At 43.9% G+C, this 19,723-nt stretch overlaps 1 protein-coding gene across 3 annotated transcripts; it reads left to right on the forward strand.

Annotated features, from left to right (window-relative positions):
• The first annotated feature begins 574 nt into the window (after nucleotides 1–574).
• On the forward strand, nucleotides 575–19,331 carry RABEPK (Rab9 effector protein with kelch motifs). 3 transcript variants are annotated; one of them, XM_079926522.1, is made up of 8 exons: nucleotides 575–799; nucleotides 2,019–2,083; nucleotides 4,860–5,017; nucleotides 9,025–9,177; nucleotides 13,318–13,479; nucleotides 16,073–16,222; nucleotides 18,465–18,614; nucleotides 18,900–19,331. In XM_079926522.1, exons 2-8 carry the CDS (start codon nucleotides 2,031–2,033, stop codon nucleotides 19,187–19,189), a joined length of 1,116 nt encoding a protein of 371 aa, XP_079782648.1. In that variant the 5' UTR covers nucleotides 575–799; nucleotides 2,019–2,030; the 3' UTR covers nucleotides 19,190–19,331. The 3 variants fall into 3 exon arrangements, with proteins under 3 accessions (XP_079782648.1, XP_079782650.1, XP_079782649.1); XM_079926524.1 differs by lacking the exon at nucleotides 13,318–13,479; XM_079926523.1 differs by lacking the exon at nucleotides 9,025–9,177.
• Nucleotides 19,332–19,723: the final 392 nt, after the last annotated feature.

The raw sequence follows: 19,723 nt of genomic DNA on the forward strand, positions 1-19,723 counted from the left end.
AAGTCAGCTCTTTAGGGCGCCAAAGCTTGAACTGGCCTAAAGACTGCACAGGGGGACTTCCCTGGTGGTCCAGTGGTAAAGAATCCACCATACAATGCAGGGGACGCAGGTTTGATCCCTGGTCAGGGAACTAAGATCCCACATGCCGCAGGGCAGCTAAGCCTGTGCGCCACAACTACTGAGACCGCGTGCCACAAACTGCAGAGCCCATGCACCCTGGAGCCTGCGCACCACAACTAGTGAGAAAAAACCCGCAGGCCACAACTAGAGCGAAGCCCACAGGCCACAACTAAGATCCTCCGTGCCACAACTAAGACCCGACACATACCCAAATAAATTAATTTTAAAAAAAAAAAGACTACGTAGGGAAATTTCACACCTAGGAAAGCACGCTCAACTCTCCCTTTCAGAAACCATTCTAACAACCGCTGGAACTGAAAATATCCTAGCTCCTTTAAAATAGCCCAAGGGATTTGGGTCACCTAACTGGATGCCCAACCCCTGGCATTTCGCTTGTAAGTCGTCTCCAAGTAGCTCTGGCTTACTTACTCAGCCAGGGAGGTAGGGCCCCAGGACGACCCGGCCAGTTTAGTTCTGGAGAAATACACAGCTGGGTCGAACCCAGGCCGCTAGGACCCCTCCCGGCTCCCTTCCAAGAGCGCGCCCTGGGGACCCGGCCCTGGGAGTGGAGAGCGGTTGGCCGGGGCGCTCTTCCGGGGTCTGAAGGAGGGGCGAAGATCCAAGAACCGCCCCTATTGGGGCGGAGCCACGGCCCCAAGACTGGCGTAAGCCGCCGCAGGTAATGCGGTCCGGAGGTAGGGGGGCTCTGGCACCCCGGTTTGAAGCGTTCCCGGGCGGGGTGGGGCGGGGGCGCCGCATCCTTTAAGGGAGTGGAGTTGGGCTGGGTGGAAAGCGCTCGGGAGACCTCCTCTGGCTCTGGCCTAGCCACACTGACGGAAAGGAATCGGCCTGTTCTCTCCTGACCCTGTCTGCTATCCCCTAGCGCTGCCAAGCGGGGATGGGACTGGGGGATGGACCTGGCAGGGGCGACTGCTGGAAGTCCCGGTCCAGGTGAAGTTAACCCCACTGAGCTTTAGGCTTTGGGGACAGCAGTTAGTGACTTAGGCTGAAGATTGGATTTATCCATTCACCTCCCAGAAACCTCATCCATTTTCTTTATTCATTCACTCATCCCTCACTTCTGCTCTATGCCGGGCCTCTTGGTTGGTTCTCTGAATGAATCCGAGAGGCCCAGCTCGCTTGGAATTTAGTCTAGTGGAATTTATTCTAGAATCTAGAGAGTTTTAAATAGATGATTACATTCAGGGTGATCCCTGCAATGACGATAGCTTAATAGATACCTTCAGGTAGAGAATAAAGTAACTTGAGGATGTAAGTGGAAAGCAACAAATCAGGGAAGGTTTCACTAAGGAGGGGACATTTGAACTGGGCTTTGGAGGTTGACTAGGAGTTTTCTAGTTGATCAGAAGGGAAGGGACATTTCAGGTAAGGGAAGCAGCACAGGATGCAAGTTATGAAAGAGCCTGGCATTTTAGGGGAACAAATATAGTAAGAACAGTTCAATATAGCAAGAAATTGTGGTGAGTTCCTGAAAAGAAGGTTGAGACCAGAAGGCTTTGAATGTCATGCTGAAGCCAGGATTTATCCTAGAGTTCAGTATTTCTTGGCCTTTTAAAATGTTTTCTTTTGATAAACATAAATACCTTATGACCTCTGAAAATTATTTTGATATATACCCCTTCCTATGAAAACCACGGACACAGAAAACTTTAGGCAAAAAACAAAAAAACTCTGTAATGGGATTACGAAAGTTGTGTCATAGTTGCCTCCCAAATATAAGTTTATATCAAAAGGTTGGTAATGCTTATTCAAATTAATCAGGCCCTAGAAATTGGTACATCAACAGGAAAATTTTTAAAGAGGCAAGTAACCTGATTTGCTGTGTTTTTTAGGTAGAAGATAATTGTAAATGTCTAAAAAGTACCTTTCTTTCTTAGGCATAGGACACCATGAAGCAGCTGCCAGTCTTGGAGCCTGGAGACAAGCCCAGGAAAGCAACATGGTCTGTAAGGAAGGATTCAAACAAAGAAACACATGAGTTTTTTTTTCATTTATAAGTACTTTACTAACATATTTGATCCTCTATGAAAAAGGGTAGAGTTGAAACTGTCTGCGGTTTCTGGTAATTAGACTCAAACTGTCTGAGAAGGTCTTCAGAGGAAAGGTAGTGGGGCAATAATTATCACAGAGCAGATGTTGATTTTATTAAAATCCATTTGCCAGGAAGAGTAGGGCATTGACCATCTGGCATCTTCAGCTCCAACACTGTGTCTTCCCCCAAGCTCTAACTCATTTGTAAGACTTTCAGGGAATTGGATTTGGATTAAACTGGCTTCACTATTTCTTGAGCGCTTGTTCAACCAACTCTGCGTTCAGCAACTAACACTGGCCTGACAGGGCCAGCCGCTGTGTAGGTGCTGCAGGTACAAAGGTGAATAGTCTCAGTGTAGTGGGGGAACAGTGACTGGTGCTGAAGCAGGACGCACAGAGGGCTGTAGAGAGGAGGCAGTGCTTCTGCAGGACCTTGGAGGAGAGCCCCTGATCTGGCTTCCATGCGTCCACTCTTGCTCTCTACACATCATAAATCTGATCATGGCATTCCCTGGTTTAAAACCTTTTGTGCCTCTCCATTAGTCTTAGGATAAAAACCAGAGTCCTTAAAATGGCCCACTGGGCCCTGCGTGATCTGTCCCTGCCTGTCTTTCCAACCTCAAGTCCCGTTACTCAGCCTTTGTTCTCTTTCTCTTCCTTTAATGTGGCTTGCACTGTCCCACTCAGGAACTGTATGTGCTGGTCCCTCTACCTGGATCATCCTTTGCCCCCATCTTTTGTCCCTCTCTTTGCCCCGCTAACTTCTACTCATACTTCAGATCTCAGTTCAAATGGGGCTTCTTCAGGAAGACTTCTTTGACCACCTCTGTCCCCACCTACCTCTCCTTACAGGGTAGGGTCCCCCTGTGATATGTTCTCATACTATATATCCTGTATATATCCTGTACTCCTTTATAACACAACTGAAATGAAATGGATATTTGGAAATTATCTGTTTAGTGTTTTTCTTCCCAACTAGTCTGTCAGGGCTGTAAAGGCAGGGACTTCTTTTGTCTTATTCACCATGTAGCTGGATGGCTGTGTGCTCTTGAATAAGTCATTTAACCTTTCTAAGCCACAGGTCCTCAGTTGTAAACCTCAGATGATGATAATAGTACTGTCCCCAGAGGGGTTTTGTGCAAGTTAAGTGAATCCAGGGTTGTGGCGAAGTTAGCAGCATGCATGGTATGTGGTTAGTAGTCATTCAGGTGACAATGTGGAATGTGTGAATCTGGACATCAGAAGAGAGATCTGGAAAAGAAATAGAGATTTGAAAGTCACTGATGAACATGTACGGTAGATGGGTGGTAATTGAAGCCATCAGTACATATAAAATTGATCAGGCAAGCAAACCTAGACTGAGAAGAGAACTCATGAGGATTGGGAGAAAGCTGGAGGGAAAGGAGTCAGAGAAGGAAACAGAAAGTGCAGCCAGACAGGTGGATAGAGAACCAAATGGAATGGATGTGGGGAAGCCAGGTCAGGAGAAAGGTATGAGAAGGAGGGAAGAGCCAAGAGTACCAAATGTCAGAGAGGACAGATAAGACTGGGCCTGAAAAACAGCTGCAGAGCTTTCTTTTCCAACCAGAAAGCTTGAAGAAGTGTGCTTTCTCAGTCAGCATTCAGAATAACTTTACAGAACAGAATGAATGGATCCTGTATTTGATTTTTCAAAGTCCTAGTTTTGTCTTCCATCAGGTCGAGCTTTATGAGTAATCTGGAAAAGCTCTTAAGAAGCAGTGAATGGGGCTTCCCTGGTGGCGCAGTGGTTAAGAATCCGCCTGCCAATGCAGGGGACATGGGTTTGAGCCCTCGTGCAGGAAGATCCCACGTGCCGCGGAGCAACTAAGCCCGTGCGCCACAACTACTGAGCCTGCGCTCCAGAGCCCGCAAGCCACAACTCCTGAAGCCCGGGCTCCTAGAGCCCGTGCTCTGCAACAAGAGAAGCCACTGCAACGAAGAGTAGCCCCCGCTCACTGCAACCAGAGAAAGCCCGCGCACAGTAACAAAGACCCAGTGCAGCCAAAAATAAATAAATTAAATTAAAAAAAAAAAAAGAATCAGTGAATGATGGAGAATATTACATGGCAGAGGGAAGCATCACTGGCTAGTGGCAAGAGCTTTGGGTCTGTTCTCATGTGATTACACATAAAGCTCTAGCCATGATTAACTGAGTCCTTCCTGCCATGTTACAAGATTGCATCTCATTCTTCACGGGTGAGAACTATTGCTGTCTTCATTTTACAAATGAGGAAACTAAGGTTCAGAAAGGTAAAGTGACTTCCAAAAGAGCACACATCAAGAAAGCACTTGAACTGGGACTTGAACTAGGTCTGTCTGAATTTGCAAATCATGTTCATAACTACCATCCTGTGCCAGGACACACACTGGACATTTCTGGGTATCAGTTTCCCCCTCTACCAAATGGGGACAATTACTAGCCCAGGGCATCCCCACTAAGTTAATGTGAGATGAAAGTAGTGACAAAATTGAAAAGTCAAAGATTATGTGCAAAGGGAAGGTACTGTTCATTAATTAGGAAAATGCTGCTTTGCTGGACATGATCTAAAATGACCGTGTATGTATAAGACCCTTCATTCTGGTGACTGTTCCATGAGGAATGCAAAGAATATACTGCTGCATTTATTCTCTGCTCAGGCCTCCTGAATATACCCTCCCTTTGGCAGGTACACCTTGACCCCGGTTGGAGACAGTCCCTGTGCTCGAGTTGGCCATAGCTGCTCATATTTACCCCCTGTTGGTGATGCCAAGAGAGGGAAGGTCTTCATTGTTGGGGGAGCAGATCCAAACGGGAGCTTCTCAGATGTGCACACCATAGATCTGGGTAAGACCAACAGCTGTGGGGAATTCCCTGGCGGTCCAGTGGTTGGGACTCTGCACTTCTACTGCAGTTTGATCCCTGGTCGAGGAACTGGAATCCTGCATGCCACTCGGCGTGGCCAGAAAAAAAAAAAGGCCAGCAGCTGCGGAGCACATACCCTATATGGCCAGAGAGCAGGACTTTGTGCTGCCGGCCATGACCATTCCTAAGACTATCAGTTCAGACCAGACAGTAGGGTTTTTCTCTGAGAAAATGAATGTCACTGAGAGGTCCCTAAGGTCCACCCAACCAAGACCACCTTGATTTGGGGGAAAGAGCCCATATGGAGCCCTGGATAACCAGCCATTCATTCATCAACTATTTCTCTGGGAGGCATTGATGCCTCCACCTCTTCTATCCACGTAGCCAATTAATCACCAAATTCTAAATATCTTTTATTTTCATCCATGTCTGTCCATTTGCACTGCTACTACTGTAGTCGAAGCATCATTATCTTTCAGCTAGACTGTTACAACAGCCTCCTCACTGGTCTGCCTGCTTCCAAGTTTACCTCATGTACACTGCATTTTCCATACTTAGCCGAGTGTTTTCTAAAATATAAATCTGATCACGTCACTCCCCAATTTCAGGCTATCCCCAACTTCATTTCTTAGCTCCCCCAAACCCACACTTGCTCCACTGAATATCCTTCAGTTCCTTGAACTCTTTTGGTCTCCAACCCTTTGCATATACAGTAAATGCCCTACATAAGAATGAGTTATTTTCCAAGAGCTCACTCGTAAGTCCAGTTTGTTCATTTTTTTCCTTAATTTTTTATTTTTGGCTGAGTTGGGTTTTTTCATTGCTGCGCGTGGGCTGCACGTGGACTTTCTCTAGTTGCGGCAAGCAGGGGCTGCTCTTCATTGCAGTGCACGGGCTTCTCACTGCGGTGGCTTCTCTTGTTGTGGAGTGCGGGCTCTAGGTGCACGGGCTTCAGCAGTTGTGGCTCGTGGACTCTAGAGCGCAGGCTCAGTAGTTGTGGTGCACGGGTTCAGTTGCCCCACGGCATGTGAGATCCTCCTGGACCAGGGCTCGAACCCATGTCCCCTGAATTGGCAGGCGGATTCCTAACCACTCCGCCACCAGGGAAGCCAATCCAATTTGTTCTTAAGTCCAACAAAGTTAGCCTAGGTACCCAACTTTTACAGATAACGCCAGACATGTGAACAAACTTATGTGATTTGGACATGCGAATGCACGTTTACATCTTTGAAAGTTTGCAGCTCAAAGGTTCGTATGTAGGGGACTTACCGTATTGTTCCCTCTGCTTGGAAGGCTCTTCCTTTTCCTTATCATCTGGCTACTATTCATCTGTCAGATCCCAGTTAAATGACACTTTCATCAGGAACCTTGCCCTGATACATCTGCCACTAGTTTAGGACTAGTTTAGGCACTGCCACTGTAAAGGAGAGACTCTTCTGTTTTCCTTCTCTATTCCCATGCCTCCTCTCGACACTAGTCTTCCGTACTTCCCTTCTGACTGACAGATGTGTGGGGATTTTCCCCCACACCAAATAATTCTGCAACACCAGCTGGACGTCCTACAACTCAGTTCAGTTCTGCCTGGAATTAGCATCCTATTCCACAGATGAAGGGCTCAGTCCACGAGACTCTCCCTGCTCCCCTTCAGATGCCAATCACAAGTCCACCTGTGCTTCTGACCGACCAACTATAAATGGAAGGTTCCCATGTCACCTGCCTCAGGTTCCATTAATTTGCTAGAGAGGCTCACAGAGTTCAGGAAAATAGCCAGATAGAAGAGATGCATAGGGCAAAGTATGTGGGAAGAGGCATTTCGTGCCCTGTCCAGGTGCCCCACCTTTGCAATACCTCCATGAGTTCACCAGCCTGGAAGCTCTTGCAACCCCTCCTTTTTTTATGGAGGGATAATTGAGTAAGTTATGACCATTGGTGGCTCTCTCCTCTCCCCGGAGTTGGGGTTGGGGGGCATTGTCTGGGGCTGAAAAGTTCTAACCCCGTAATGTCATGGTTAGTTCCCCTGGCAACCAGCTCCCATCCTTAGGGGCTTTCCAAAAGTCACCTCATTAACATAAACTCAGGTGTGGTTGACTGGGGATTTGTTATCAATAATAAAAGACACCTTTATCAGTCTTATCACTTAGGTCGTCACAGGGATTTTCAGAGCTCTGTGCCTGGAACAGATGAAGACCAAATATGTATTTCTTAATGTAAATCACAATGACACAACCACTCTCTGTGTTTCCATAGTATCCTGTACTTCCCCATCTTTATCCCCCTTCACAGCCCTTTTCACATGTGATTGTTTGTTGTCTGTCTTTTATATTGCTTCTCATCGTATCCCCAGCCATTACCACAGGGCCTGGCACAGAGTAGGTGCTTTATAAGTATTTGGATGAATGAATGAGTGACTACTATGTACCACACAATGGCAGAAGAAAATTGGTGTTTTGTTACCTGTTTTGTTAGGTCTGTGTGTAATGTTGCTGTCTACTGTTGTGTTTTTTTTTTTAAATAAATTTATTTATTTTATTTTATTTATTTTTGGGTGCGTTGGGTCTTCGTTGCTGCGCGTGGGCTTTCTCTAGTTGTGGTGAGCGGGGGCTACTCTTCGTTGCGGTGCATGGGCTTCTCATTGCGGTGGCTTCTCTTGTTGCGGAGCACGGGCTCCAGGTGCGCAGGCTCAGTAGTTGTGGCTGGCGGGCTCTAGAGCGCAGGCTCAGTAGTTGTGGCCCACGGGCTTAGTTGCTCCGCGGCATGTGGGATCTTCCCAGAGCAGGGCTCGAACCCGTGTCCCCTGCATTGGCAGGTGGATTCTTAACCACTGCGCCACCAGGGATGCCCCTGTGTATTGTTTTGATCTCAGTTGTTTACTAACCAAATGTGCAGGAGAGTCTACATGTGAAACTTGAAGTGGTTTGGCCTCTCTTGATAATCTTGGAAGATCTGACATCCGTATGCCTGTATGTCTACATGGTGACAGTTTTTTGCAACTGAGCTGCCACCTATCAGTGGGGCTCTCATTCTCCAATTTCCTCCAATCTTCTGTAGGCATTTGAATTTCTATACCCTGCACTAAGAAATCAAAGGTAAATTAAATCTCTTTCAGCTCTCAAGAAGCTTGCTGTCTAGTACAGTTACAATTCTTTCGTGACCTATTACTAGCTTTGTGACTCTGGCTAAACCACCTAAACCATCTGGACTTCAGTGTCCCATAAAAGAGGGATAATAACTTGCTTCACTTGGCACTTGTAATGATGTAACAAGATAATGCCTGTAAAGGTCATATGTAAGTGGTTTACTAATTAAAATAACTAATAAGTTAGGTATTAAATCTGTGAAATTGTTTTAGCTAGAAGTCATTTACTTGCAGGTAATAGAAACTCTCTTAAACCAGCAAAAAAAAAAAGAAAGAATGAGAATCCAAAGGTAGAAGATTTGGCCTAGCCTCAGGAGAGAGTGGAAGCAAGAATTAGAAAGCTGTCAAAAACCATCTACTTCCTCCCTCACTCTCTTTGGAGAGATCTGCTTCTTTATGTAGATGTTTCATTCTTCTCTTCCCCATACTTTGGCTTTCTCTCCTTCTCCACACATGGTAGAAGATGGCCACCCAAACCCAGAAATCTGTTTGAATTCCAAATTCTTGGGAGAGAGGATCTGATTGGCCCATTTTGGGTCCAGTGACTACCTTTGACCCTATCAGTTAAGGCTAGAAAGTCAAGGTATAGTATAACCAAGTCTCCTGGGATCTATCCCTGGGGTTGGGAGAGTGGGGACAGTTCCCATAGAAGAGGGTTTATGGATGAGTCAGACGCCCCCCCCAAGTGTCTGATATAAAAATTTTTGGAGGTTGACCACATTCCCTTTAAGTGATCTGATGGTTGTTCACTTACGCTTTTGACCCTTTTCTCCTCAGTACCCTCCCCCAAGTTTGTCAACCAGTATAAGCCATTGGCAGCCCCAGTCTAGGAACTGGGTGAAATGTTTTCTAGGAACACACCAGTGGGATTTAGCCACCTCGGAGGGCCTCTTGCCCCGGTACGAGCATGCCAGCTTTGTTCCCTCCTGCACACCTCACAGCATCTGGGTGTTTGGAGGTGCCGACCAGTCAGGTAATCGAAATTGCCTACAAGTTCTGAATCCTGGTAAGTAGCCAAAGGTTATTTATTTACCAAAATGGATAAATAAATCCAATTCCAATACCTGTACCAAAGCGCATTTGGATTGTACTGACTAATCCGCTTGACTTTGCTGACCTCATAGAAAATAGAAATTTTAACTTCTGGCAGAATCTGAAAAGAATAGAGTTACATTTTGTTTTCCTCGTAACGTGTACAAATTATCCATTTCTTAAAAGCCAAAGCTGGATGAGGCTTCAGAGAAAAGCTATGCCAAGTGGGCAACCCAGGTCCCACAAGGGGAAGTGACTTTCCTAAAGTCACCAGGGAGCCAGGGACTGGGGCAGGCTAGAACCCAAATCACCTACATCGGAGGTCTCAAATGGGGGCGATGGTGCCCCCCAGGGGACAGTTGGCTATGTCACACCTCGGGGCAGGGAATCAAGTGGGTAGAGGCCAGAGTCGCTGCCATACATCCTGTAATGCACAGGAAGGCCCCTCACAATAAAGAATTATATGGTCTAAAATGTCAGTAGTGCCAAAGTTAAGAAACCCTGATCTAGATCCTCCTAGTATGTTTCTTTTAGTCAGAAAGTGCAAAGCTCCTGACAAGTCTCACTGGCAGTTTTATCATAGAGGAAGCAGTTTGGGGACATCACTACTGCGAGGATGTTGCTGAACCACCCATGGGAGGTGGACCTGACTTTTTGTCAGTTAAACACATTTTTTGTTGTTGTTTTTCTCTTTATAAATATAGTTTATATTCATTGTAAAATATTTGGAAAGTGTAAATAAGTGGACAGAAGCCATCCACAATCCTGTGACCTAAGGCTATTAACAGTTCTGTGTACTTCCTTTCTGTCTTTTCTCTGCATTTTTATAAACCTGAGATCATCCTGTTTCACCACTACGCTCTTGTATCTTTTTAATTTCATAATTAGCACAGAAATAATTCCCTATTAATAAGGCTTTGTTGAAATCATTTTTAATGGCTGAATCACACTTTTTAAAGATTTTTTAAAATTTATTTAATTTATTTTCGGCTGCATTGGGTCTTAGTTGCGGCACATGGGATCTTCCGTTGTGGCGCATGGGCTTCTCTCTAGTTGTGGCGTGTGGGTTTTCTCTCTCTAGTTGTGGCGCGCGGGCTCCAGGGCGCATGGGCTCTGTAGTTTGCGGCATGCGGACTCTCTAGTTGAGGCGCGAGGGCTTAGTTGCCCCGTGGCATGTGGGATCTTAGTTCCCTGACCAGGGATCGAACCCGCATCCCCTGCTTTGTAAGGTGGATTCTTTACCACTGTACCACCAGGGAAGTCCCTCAAGTTTTATGACAATACCATAATTCCCCGGTTGTTTGTTTTTTTTTAACATATAGGTTGTCTTCAGATTTTTATCATTATAAATAACAAAGCATTGAACATCTTTGTTCAGAAATCATTGACTGTATTTCAGATTATTGCCTTAGGTAGGGGCTTCCCTGGTGGCGCAGTGGTTAAGAATCTGCCTACCAATGCAAGGTACACGGGTTCGAGCCCTGGTCCGGGAAGATGCCACGGAGCAACTAAGCCCGTGTGCCACAACTACTGAGCCTGCGCTCTAGAGCTTGCGAGCCACAACTACTGGGCCCACTCACTACAACTACTGAAGCCCGCGCACCTAGAACCCCTGCTCTGCAACAAGAGAAGCCACCTCAACGAGAAGCCTGCGCACCGCAACGAAGAGTAGCCCCCGCTCGCTGCAAGTAGAGAAAGCCCACACGCAGCAACAAAGACCCAAAACAGCCAAAAATAAGTAAATAAAAAGAAAAAAAAAGTTCTTCCATGTTTTAAAAAAAAAAGAATTATTGTCTTAGAGCTCATGCCCAGAAATAAAAGAACTGGATAAAACACTGGACTTTAAGGATTTTAGTACATGCTATCAAATTGCTCTCCAGAAAGATTTTTTTTAAACTTTTTTTCTTTTTGGCTGCACTGCATGGCTCGCGGGATCTCAGTTCCCCAACCAGGGATTGAACGCAAGCCACGGCAATGAAAGCCCAGAATCCTAACCACTAGACCACCAGGGAATTCCCTATCCAGAAAGATTTTTTTCAACTTATCCTCTCTCCAACTGTGTTTAATTGTTCTTGTTTCACTCCTGACCAGTATCGAATTTATCATTTTTAAGCACTGCTAATTTGATAGGCAAAAACCCCCTTGTATCTAATTGTTTAAATATGCATTTTGTTAATTACTAGGAATCTGGACATTAACAGTCAACTCTTGCCCAGTTCCCTCTATCGATAACAGATTTATTTTTACAACAGCTGGTCTTTGTCATTTTGGGATAGTAACAGTTCCTACCTTGTTAAGTTTGGCAAGAATTTAAATTAACTCAAATCTGGCACATACTTAATAATTGTTGTTGTGGTTGATGTAGCTATGGTTCGACAGATGGAAATCAGTTCTAGATTGGATGGAGATCAGTTCCTTTGATTTTCAATGATGGCATCTATTTAAATAAAATAGTGAGAATTTGGAAAGCTTTTGTCAAAGGAATTGATTTTCCACCAGATCCTTTTTCTCTCCTAGAAAGTATAGTTTGACACCATGCCCAAGAAATATGAAAGATGTAGGGGAATCCTTAGTTGCTTTTGTTACTAAGGCGAGTCCCTCAGCTGGCTTAGGACTCCTTTCGTATTATTTGTGCTAACATTTGGCTTGGTAGCCACACCAGGATCCCAGGATCTTCTGAACTTGGAGGTTGTGCCCCTTCTAACTCTCCCTAAAATCCAAAAACTACCCAAGACCTGTAGCTATAGAGACAATTACATTATGCTTTGTTTTGGGGTTTGTTTGTTTGTTGTCCATGCAGCTTGCAGGTCTTAGTACCCCAATCAAGGATCGAACCCGTGCCCCCTGCAGTGGAAGTGTGGAATCTTAACCACTGGACCACCAGGGAAGTCCCCATTATGTTTTGGATATAGGCTGAGACTTGTTTGGTCTCCAGGTTCATGTTTTGAGTCCTACACGTATTACACATGCTTCGTGCACCACTTTGTATTACTGAATAAAGACCTTTACAAAAGGCACAGAATTTCCCAGGCAAGAAATAATTCCTGGGAATTCCCTGGCACTTTCACTGCCGTGGGGTCAGGTTCAATCCCTGATTGAGGAACTAACATCCCACAAGCCATGTGGCACAGGAGGGAAGGAGGAAGGGAGGGAGGAAGAATTCCTGGTGTGTTGTAGTGGAATAAGTATGGGAGTTTTGACAGATCTGTGTTCAGAGCCCTGCTCTCCTACTCACTAACACTGTGACCTGGGAGAAAGGATTTAGACTTTCTGAGCTTCAGTTCCCTCATCTGCAAAGTGGAGATACTTTCCGTCCGCCTCCCAGGGTTGACTGAGGATGTTGGGGATGGCAGAGTGCTCAGGGCAATGATTCCGCACAAGGGAGGTGCTCAGTTACTGCTTGTGTTTCTATAAAATTCATGCTTCATTCTGGAAAGAAATAAGCTTCTGTCCACCTACCCACGTGGTGAAATTTTATTCTCAAGTCAGAAGAGTGGAAAATACATAGATCTTGGTGGTGTTGAAACAGAATTTGAATCCCAACTCAGCCATTTACTAGCCATGTAACCTTAAATGAGTGGCTTAATCTGTCTCTGCTTCAATTCCTTATCTGTAAAATAAGGAAACTAGTATTTATTTAGTACTTACTGTGTAGTAGGGACAATTACTGCTACTACTGAAACTGTAATAATATTGTCTACTTTCTTTTAATGGCCACATATCCTGAGAAACTTGGCACATTTAGTTTCTTGCATCTAGTGGGAATGAGTTTTAGCAGCTGTTGGGCTCCTCTGAATGGGCACAGGGCAGGGTAGTCAGTCCATCAAAGGGGAAGAGGGTTCAGAGAGGATGTTTGAAGGCCTCCAAAAACAAACTGGCCTCATTCTTAATTGTACTTGTGACTTTTCAGTCTTGGGAATTTGGGTCTATCTGGGCAAACTCTAAGTATTGCCCCCTACCCCTCCTTGAATTTGGTGGCATGAGATCCCCGCCTAGACCTACACTGTCTGCCTTAAGGATTGGGGTTTGCAAAGTGACCTTGCCCAGCCCCAGAGTTGATGTCAGAGGCCCCTCAGCCTGGGTGTTTTAGATACCTACCTTCTCTGTGGACCAGAAACGAGGACTTGGACTATGCCAAAGGTGACCAGCCCACCACCATCCCCAAGAACGTTCCACACGTCATCGGCAACCATCGGAAACCAGCTGTATGTCTTTGGGGGCGGAGAGAGAGGCGCCCAGCCCGTGCAGGATGTGAAGCTGCATGTGTTTGATGCAAGTATGGACTCGGGGGAACCCTGGGGCTGCCACTTACCTGGTCGGGGTTACCCCGGCCTGCAGCTTACCCGATGTAGGAAGCAGAGGTTAGAATATGACAACCTGGCTGTGTGTCTCACTTCTAGACTTCTGCAGTATATCTCTTAGCTGATATCTTCTACCCATAGCAAAATTTGCATTTAAAAAGGAATAATTTGATCAATTAAAAAAATTTAAACAGTATAGTTTATAAAACAAAAAAGTAAAATGTTGCCCCTTACACCTTTCCTTCCCACTCCCCAGACAGAGGTAAACACTGTTAGCCATTCCTAATGTCTACCTCCAGATTTTTCTGTGCAATTATAAATCATATGCACATGTGTTTATGAACATCTATGAATTTTCTATGGATTTTGAAATTATATGAAAACTTTAAAACACACACATAGAATTATTAAATTATAAGTGTTGGTCTGCCTCTTACTTTTGCAGGTCTAAGGGTAGATCTTAGTACTAGTCGAAAGTATAAACTTTGAAGCCATAGGACAGGAACTCAAGACCAGATCTGACATCTAGTTTCTGTATTACTTAAGACTAATTTCTTAATCTCTCTAGTGTGTAAAATAGAGATAGTAATAGTGCCTACCACAAAGAGTTGGAAAGATTAAATGAGATAATGTGATACAGTGCATAGCACAGTGCCTGACACATAGGAAGCACCTAATAAATAATCACTGTATTATCATTATTATTCCTTCATTTAATCACACATCATGGATCTTTCCTAAGTCAGAAATCTCCTTGCAAAGCATATCTTTCTGTGGGAATCCCTATTCATTCAGTCATTTTCCTATTGACTGACATTTTGCTGACAGTGTTACAGTGTATATATACATTAATTTCTGTACATTTACAACATTTAATATGGACTAGATGCTAGGAAGTGGAATTACGTAGGGTCAAAATGGTATGAACATTTAAAATTGTGAGACCTCTTGCCAAATTTTTGTCTAAGTAGTATTTATTTACATTTCTTCCTCTTATTAGTGGGCATTTATGAATACTTTACAAATATTCATAGCACAAATATTCATGTCACAAATAGCATGTGACAAAAATAATTTTCATGTGTGTTTTTGCAGCCTTTTTTGAGAAAAGGCAATAAGCAAAATTTCAAACTTAAAAAGTTTAAGAATTAAGACACGTCACAGTATGACTTTATCCAGAAAGAATGAACTGTGTGATTCTTTTAAAGCGGTTTTAAATTGTTAAATAATATTGGTTTTGAATATATAAAACTGTAAGAGAAAAAAATATATATGTATATATATATAAAGTACTGTCACCCCAAAATTGTTAACATTTCAATACAACTTTGGTGTACTTTGGTGTACACCCCAAAATTGTTAACATTTCAGTACAACTATGGTGGTTTTTTTTTTTTGAATAGCAGAGATAATTCTAGGTGTACTATTTGTATCCTGTATTTTTCACTTAAGCATTTCCCCTGTAATCACAAAGTTCTTTCAATGTTTTTAATGAATACATAGCAATAACTCACCCATTCACCTGTTGATGGACTTAGGCTATTTCCAATTCTTCTCTATTACAAACAATGCTGTGGTAAACATATTTATGCATAAACTTTTTCTGATTATTTCAAATTGTATTCTTTGGGACTCTAGGGGCTCCTTGAGCAACCTTCAGGCATGTCACAAACGGTAATTCAGAGATAAGTTGTTTGGCAGGCTTTTGTCTCAGATAATTTTTGTAGCACTCCTTTAAGACTTATCTGGTATGTTGAAATGATTAATTTTCCTGAATTCTATATATGTACAATTTTTAAGATATGAAGGGTTTTCAACACGTAAAATACATCTGCACTATTTGGATCATACGCATATTAATAACTCTCATGTATTGAGTACTTTCTCTGTGCCTGTGCTTTCCGTATATTATCTCATTTAATCCACGCTTCAACCCTGAGCGGTAGGTATTATCAGGTAATTTCTCCTCATTTTACAACTACAGAAACTGAAGCTTATAGAAGTAATTGGTGCAAGGCCACATAGTTATTCAATAAAATAACCTGGTTTTAACTCCAAATCCCATGCTCTAACCATTATCCTATACAACCACTTCAGGAGGCCCTGCTAACTTTAAAAGTAGTCTATTTTTTTCTCCACCCTTCCAGCAAATCAATTAAGAATATTGTCTTAAAAAAGAGAAAACTCAAAAAATAAAAAAGAGAAAACTCTGAAGGCCTGTCCCAGAAGAAGTAGATTCATTCTTTTTAACTCTGTGGCAGTTCTAGGTTGAAGAAACTTAAGGGAGGTCTTTTTTTAATTCAAAGCAAGAAGTGGTTCCTTATTGCCCAGTAGAAGGGGCAGGCATATTAGGCAGTGAATTCTCCAGCCCTGGATGTGTACCAGTAGAGGCTGTAAAGGCTGTGGATGGAGGGAGGCCTGGGTTGGGTTGGCAAGTTGCAGTGAATGACCCCCCAGGTCCCTTTCTGCTTGGAGCATCTCTGCTTACTGGGAGGTGAGGCTTGGTATATTTCTCGGGTTCTTGCTTCATAGCTTTGTCATCTAACGTCGCTGAATTTATTTTTCTAGATACCCTGACCTGGTCACAACCAGAGACACTTGGAAAACCTCCATCCCCCCGGCATGGTCATGTGATGGTGGCAGCAGGGACAAAGCTCTTCATCCATGGAGGCTTGGCAGAGGACAGCTTCTATGATGATCTCCATTGCATTGATATCAGTAAGTAGGGTGGAGGGCATGGGGGCTTGTCTGCTTAAGATTGAATAAAATCGCTTTGATTGACTAGAGCCTTGCTCTTGACCAGCCAGCAGAATCTTCACTAGATTCTGTGAAATGTGGCCTGAATAATAATAAGAAATAATAATAACAATAAAAGCAGGTATTTCTGTTTGCCATGTACCTACCCATTCATTATTTCTTATCCTTCCAACAGCCCTGCTCTTTCATTAAAATTCATTATGCTTTGTGTTTCCCGACTGGATTTCTTTCAAGCAGTACCCATTAACCCCATGGATAACTTCTAGAGTGTGTCTGGAGGTGGACAACCAGAACTGTCACGCTAAATTTTTAAGAACACAGAGAAAAGGAAAGTTAGTGATAACATGAGAATTGTCTTTAAGTGTCTGAAGAGCTGATGTGCCCTAGAGAGCCTGGACTATTTCTGGATCATTCTTGCAGACTATGAGCTCCTTTAGGGCAAAGACTTTGTCTCTTTTTTTCCGCCAGTGTATTTCCAGCATTGAGCACAGTGTCTGGCAGGTCTTGAGTGATGAGTACATATCTGTTAAGAGTAGACAGATAGGGACTTCCCTGGTGGTCCAGTGGTTAAGACTCCACGCTTCCACTGCAGGGGGCATGGGTTCGATCCCTGGTTGGGGAACTAAGTTCCTGTATGCCGCACAGTGCAGCCAAAAAATTTAAAATATTTTTTTAAAAAAGTGGACAGATGAACAAATGAATATGTTCTGCGTTGCTCCAGACGACAGGAATTGGAATTATGGGCAGAATGCATGAGAACTGCTGTGCAATGTATCGGGCTACCTTGCCAAACAATAGGTTCTCTGGTTTGGTGACATCTGAGGCCAGCTGATACTGGCTGGGATTCCTGCATTGCCTAGGATATTTGGCTGGACTGGGTGATTCTCCCTTCCAACTCTGAGTTGCTGGACCCCTGCCTTGAACTGACAGATGGAAAATATCTTCACAGAAGCATTCCTTGCAAGCAGTCAAACAGAGTTTTAATGCTTATTTTTTTTTTCTTAAAAAAATTTTTTTTTAATTTAGCTTTTTGGCTGCCTTGAGTTTTAGTTGAGGCACACAGGATCTTCATTGCAGCATGTGGGATCTTTCATTGCAGTGCACGGGCTTCTCTCTAGTTGTGGAGTGTGGGTTTTCTCTTCTCTAGTTGCGATGCATGGGCTCCAGAGAGCGTGGGCTCTTGTAGTTTGTGGCACGGGGGTTCTCTAGTTGAGGCGCGCGAGCTCAGTAGTTGCAGCGCATGGGCTTTGTTGCCTCACAGCATGTGAGATCTTAGTTCCCTGACTAGGGATCAAACCTGCGTCCCCTGCATTGGAAGGTGGATTCTTTACCACTGGACCACAAGGGAAGTCCCTTAATGCTTATTTTAAAAAAGAAAGTCCTTTTCTCTTATGCAAGGAACTACTTCCTAACTATTTTTCCTCCTTTCCAGCCCAGGTAGTTCTCTAAAACCTAAAATCCAGCGATATCCTGCCTCATTTAAATTCTTGTCTGAAAAGTTGCAACTACCTGCAGAAATAGGTTGGAAATAGGTGCTGAGGCAGCACATTACAGCATAGAGAACACAGGTTTTGGAGTCAGACCTGAGTACAATTCTAGCTCTGCCACCTGCTAGCTGTGGGATCTCCGACAAGTCTCTTTCCCTCTCTAATCCTATTTCTTCATCTTTAAGAAGGTAGGCAGAAGTAATAGCAATTGCATACCGCTATTAAGAGAATGAAGTAAGCAAGATACTTAAAGTGTCTAGCCAGTACTCACAAAGTTGCTTTTTAAGGACCTGTATTTCAAACATGCACGTGTGTGCACATACAGGCATGCTTGCACACACAAAACACACACACACACACACACACACAGTTGGAACCTCACCTACTTCTGGGCTCCAAAATACTTAATGGTGATGGTCACCAAAGACTGGATCACATTCCTCAGTGTGCTCCAAAGACCACCCACATCAGAATCACCTGGGATGCTTGTTAAAATTATGGATTACTGAGCCCCTCCCTCCCTCCCTAGACTAGCCAAACAGAATTTCAGCTCCCCCAGTGATTTTTGTGCACACCAGACCTTGCTATAGGATCTCTCAGAGCTCTCAGTGAATGAAGTTCAGTGATTGGTTTGCAAACTGCAGGAGTCTGACAGGTTAAGTCGGAAACCACAGTCTAGGCCATGTTGTACCTAAACACTTTCTATCTCTTGGCAGGTGACATGAAGTGGCAGAAGCTAAGTCCCACTGGGGCAGCTCCCACAGGCTGTGCTGCCCACTCAGCTGTGGCTGTAGGAAAGCACCTGTATATCTTTGGAGGGATGACTCCCACTGGAGCCCTGAGCACAATGTACCAGTATCACATAGGTGAGCAGGTGTTGTTCATTGTGAGTCTTTAAGCAAATGTGACCATTCTTTGAAAAGTATCACAATGCTTTTTGGTCTTTCATTTTGGTCCCTCCACATCTAAATCCGAAAGAATGACAACCAAACTTTTAGGGAATGACATCATCAAAGCAGTAACAGTGCCATTAGGGGTTTTTCCCTTTTATTTCCTGTTTCTGTTAGGGCTCAGGTGATACAGCACATCACAGAGCATTTCTGGAAATTTCTTAACACAGACCCTTTTCTTTTTTTTTTTTTCCAAAATAGAAAAGCAGCATTGGACCTTGCTTAAATTTGATACTTTTCTACCCCCTGGACGATTGGACCATTCCATGTGTATCATTCCATGGCCAGTGACATGTACTGAGAAAGAAGATTCAAATTCTGCCACTCTAAACTGTGCTGCTGAGAAAGGGGATTCCACTGAGAAAGGAGTAACCCAAGGTGGTGACTCTCACGAAGAAGGTCAAACTGACACACTACTCTGTTTTGTGTTTGGTGGGATGAATACGGAAGGGGAAATCTATAATGATTGTATTGTGACTGTAGTTGATTAATAAAACCACATTTTTACTACTTTTAGATGTCAATTACTTTCAGAAAAGTTAAATGAAACCTTAGTTGTTTCATACCTCCAAAATCTTCTGCACTATATATCCCTCTGGCTTTTACCTACTTTGATAGGTAAAGAGATGAACTGGATAGCCCAGGGCAAAAACCTCTATCATATAAAGAGTTTTACCAGCAATACAACCCAGGTACCTAATAGATTGGCTGATTGTTAAGAATACTAATCACAAAAATGTTGCAGAAATCCTAATTGCTAGATACAACAAAAGCTGTAGAAATTAGGGAGTGGACATTCACAGGCTGAAGTGTTTTTAATATTCATGAGCTCCTCCTCAGAAAGAAGTGCAGACTGTTGGCTCTTGGTATTGAGAGCCACTGGCCCTTATCTGTCCCCACTATGCCCTATCCCACTGCACAGAGCACTGCAGGTCATTTTTTTGTGGCGGTATGCGGGCCTCTCACTGTTGCGGCCCCTCCCGTTGCGGAGCACAGGCTCCAGACGCGCAGGCCCAGCGGCCATG

Source organism: Stenella coeruleoalba (genome assembly GCF_951394435.1).
Source record: "Stenella coeruleoalba genome assembly, chromosome: 7".
Taxonomy (NCBI): domain Eukaryota; kingdom Metazoa; phylum Chordata; class Mammalia; order Artiodactyla; family Delphinidae; genus Stenella; species Stenella coeruleoalba.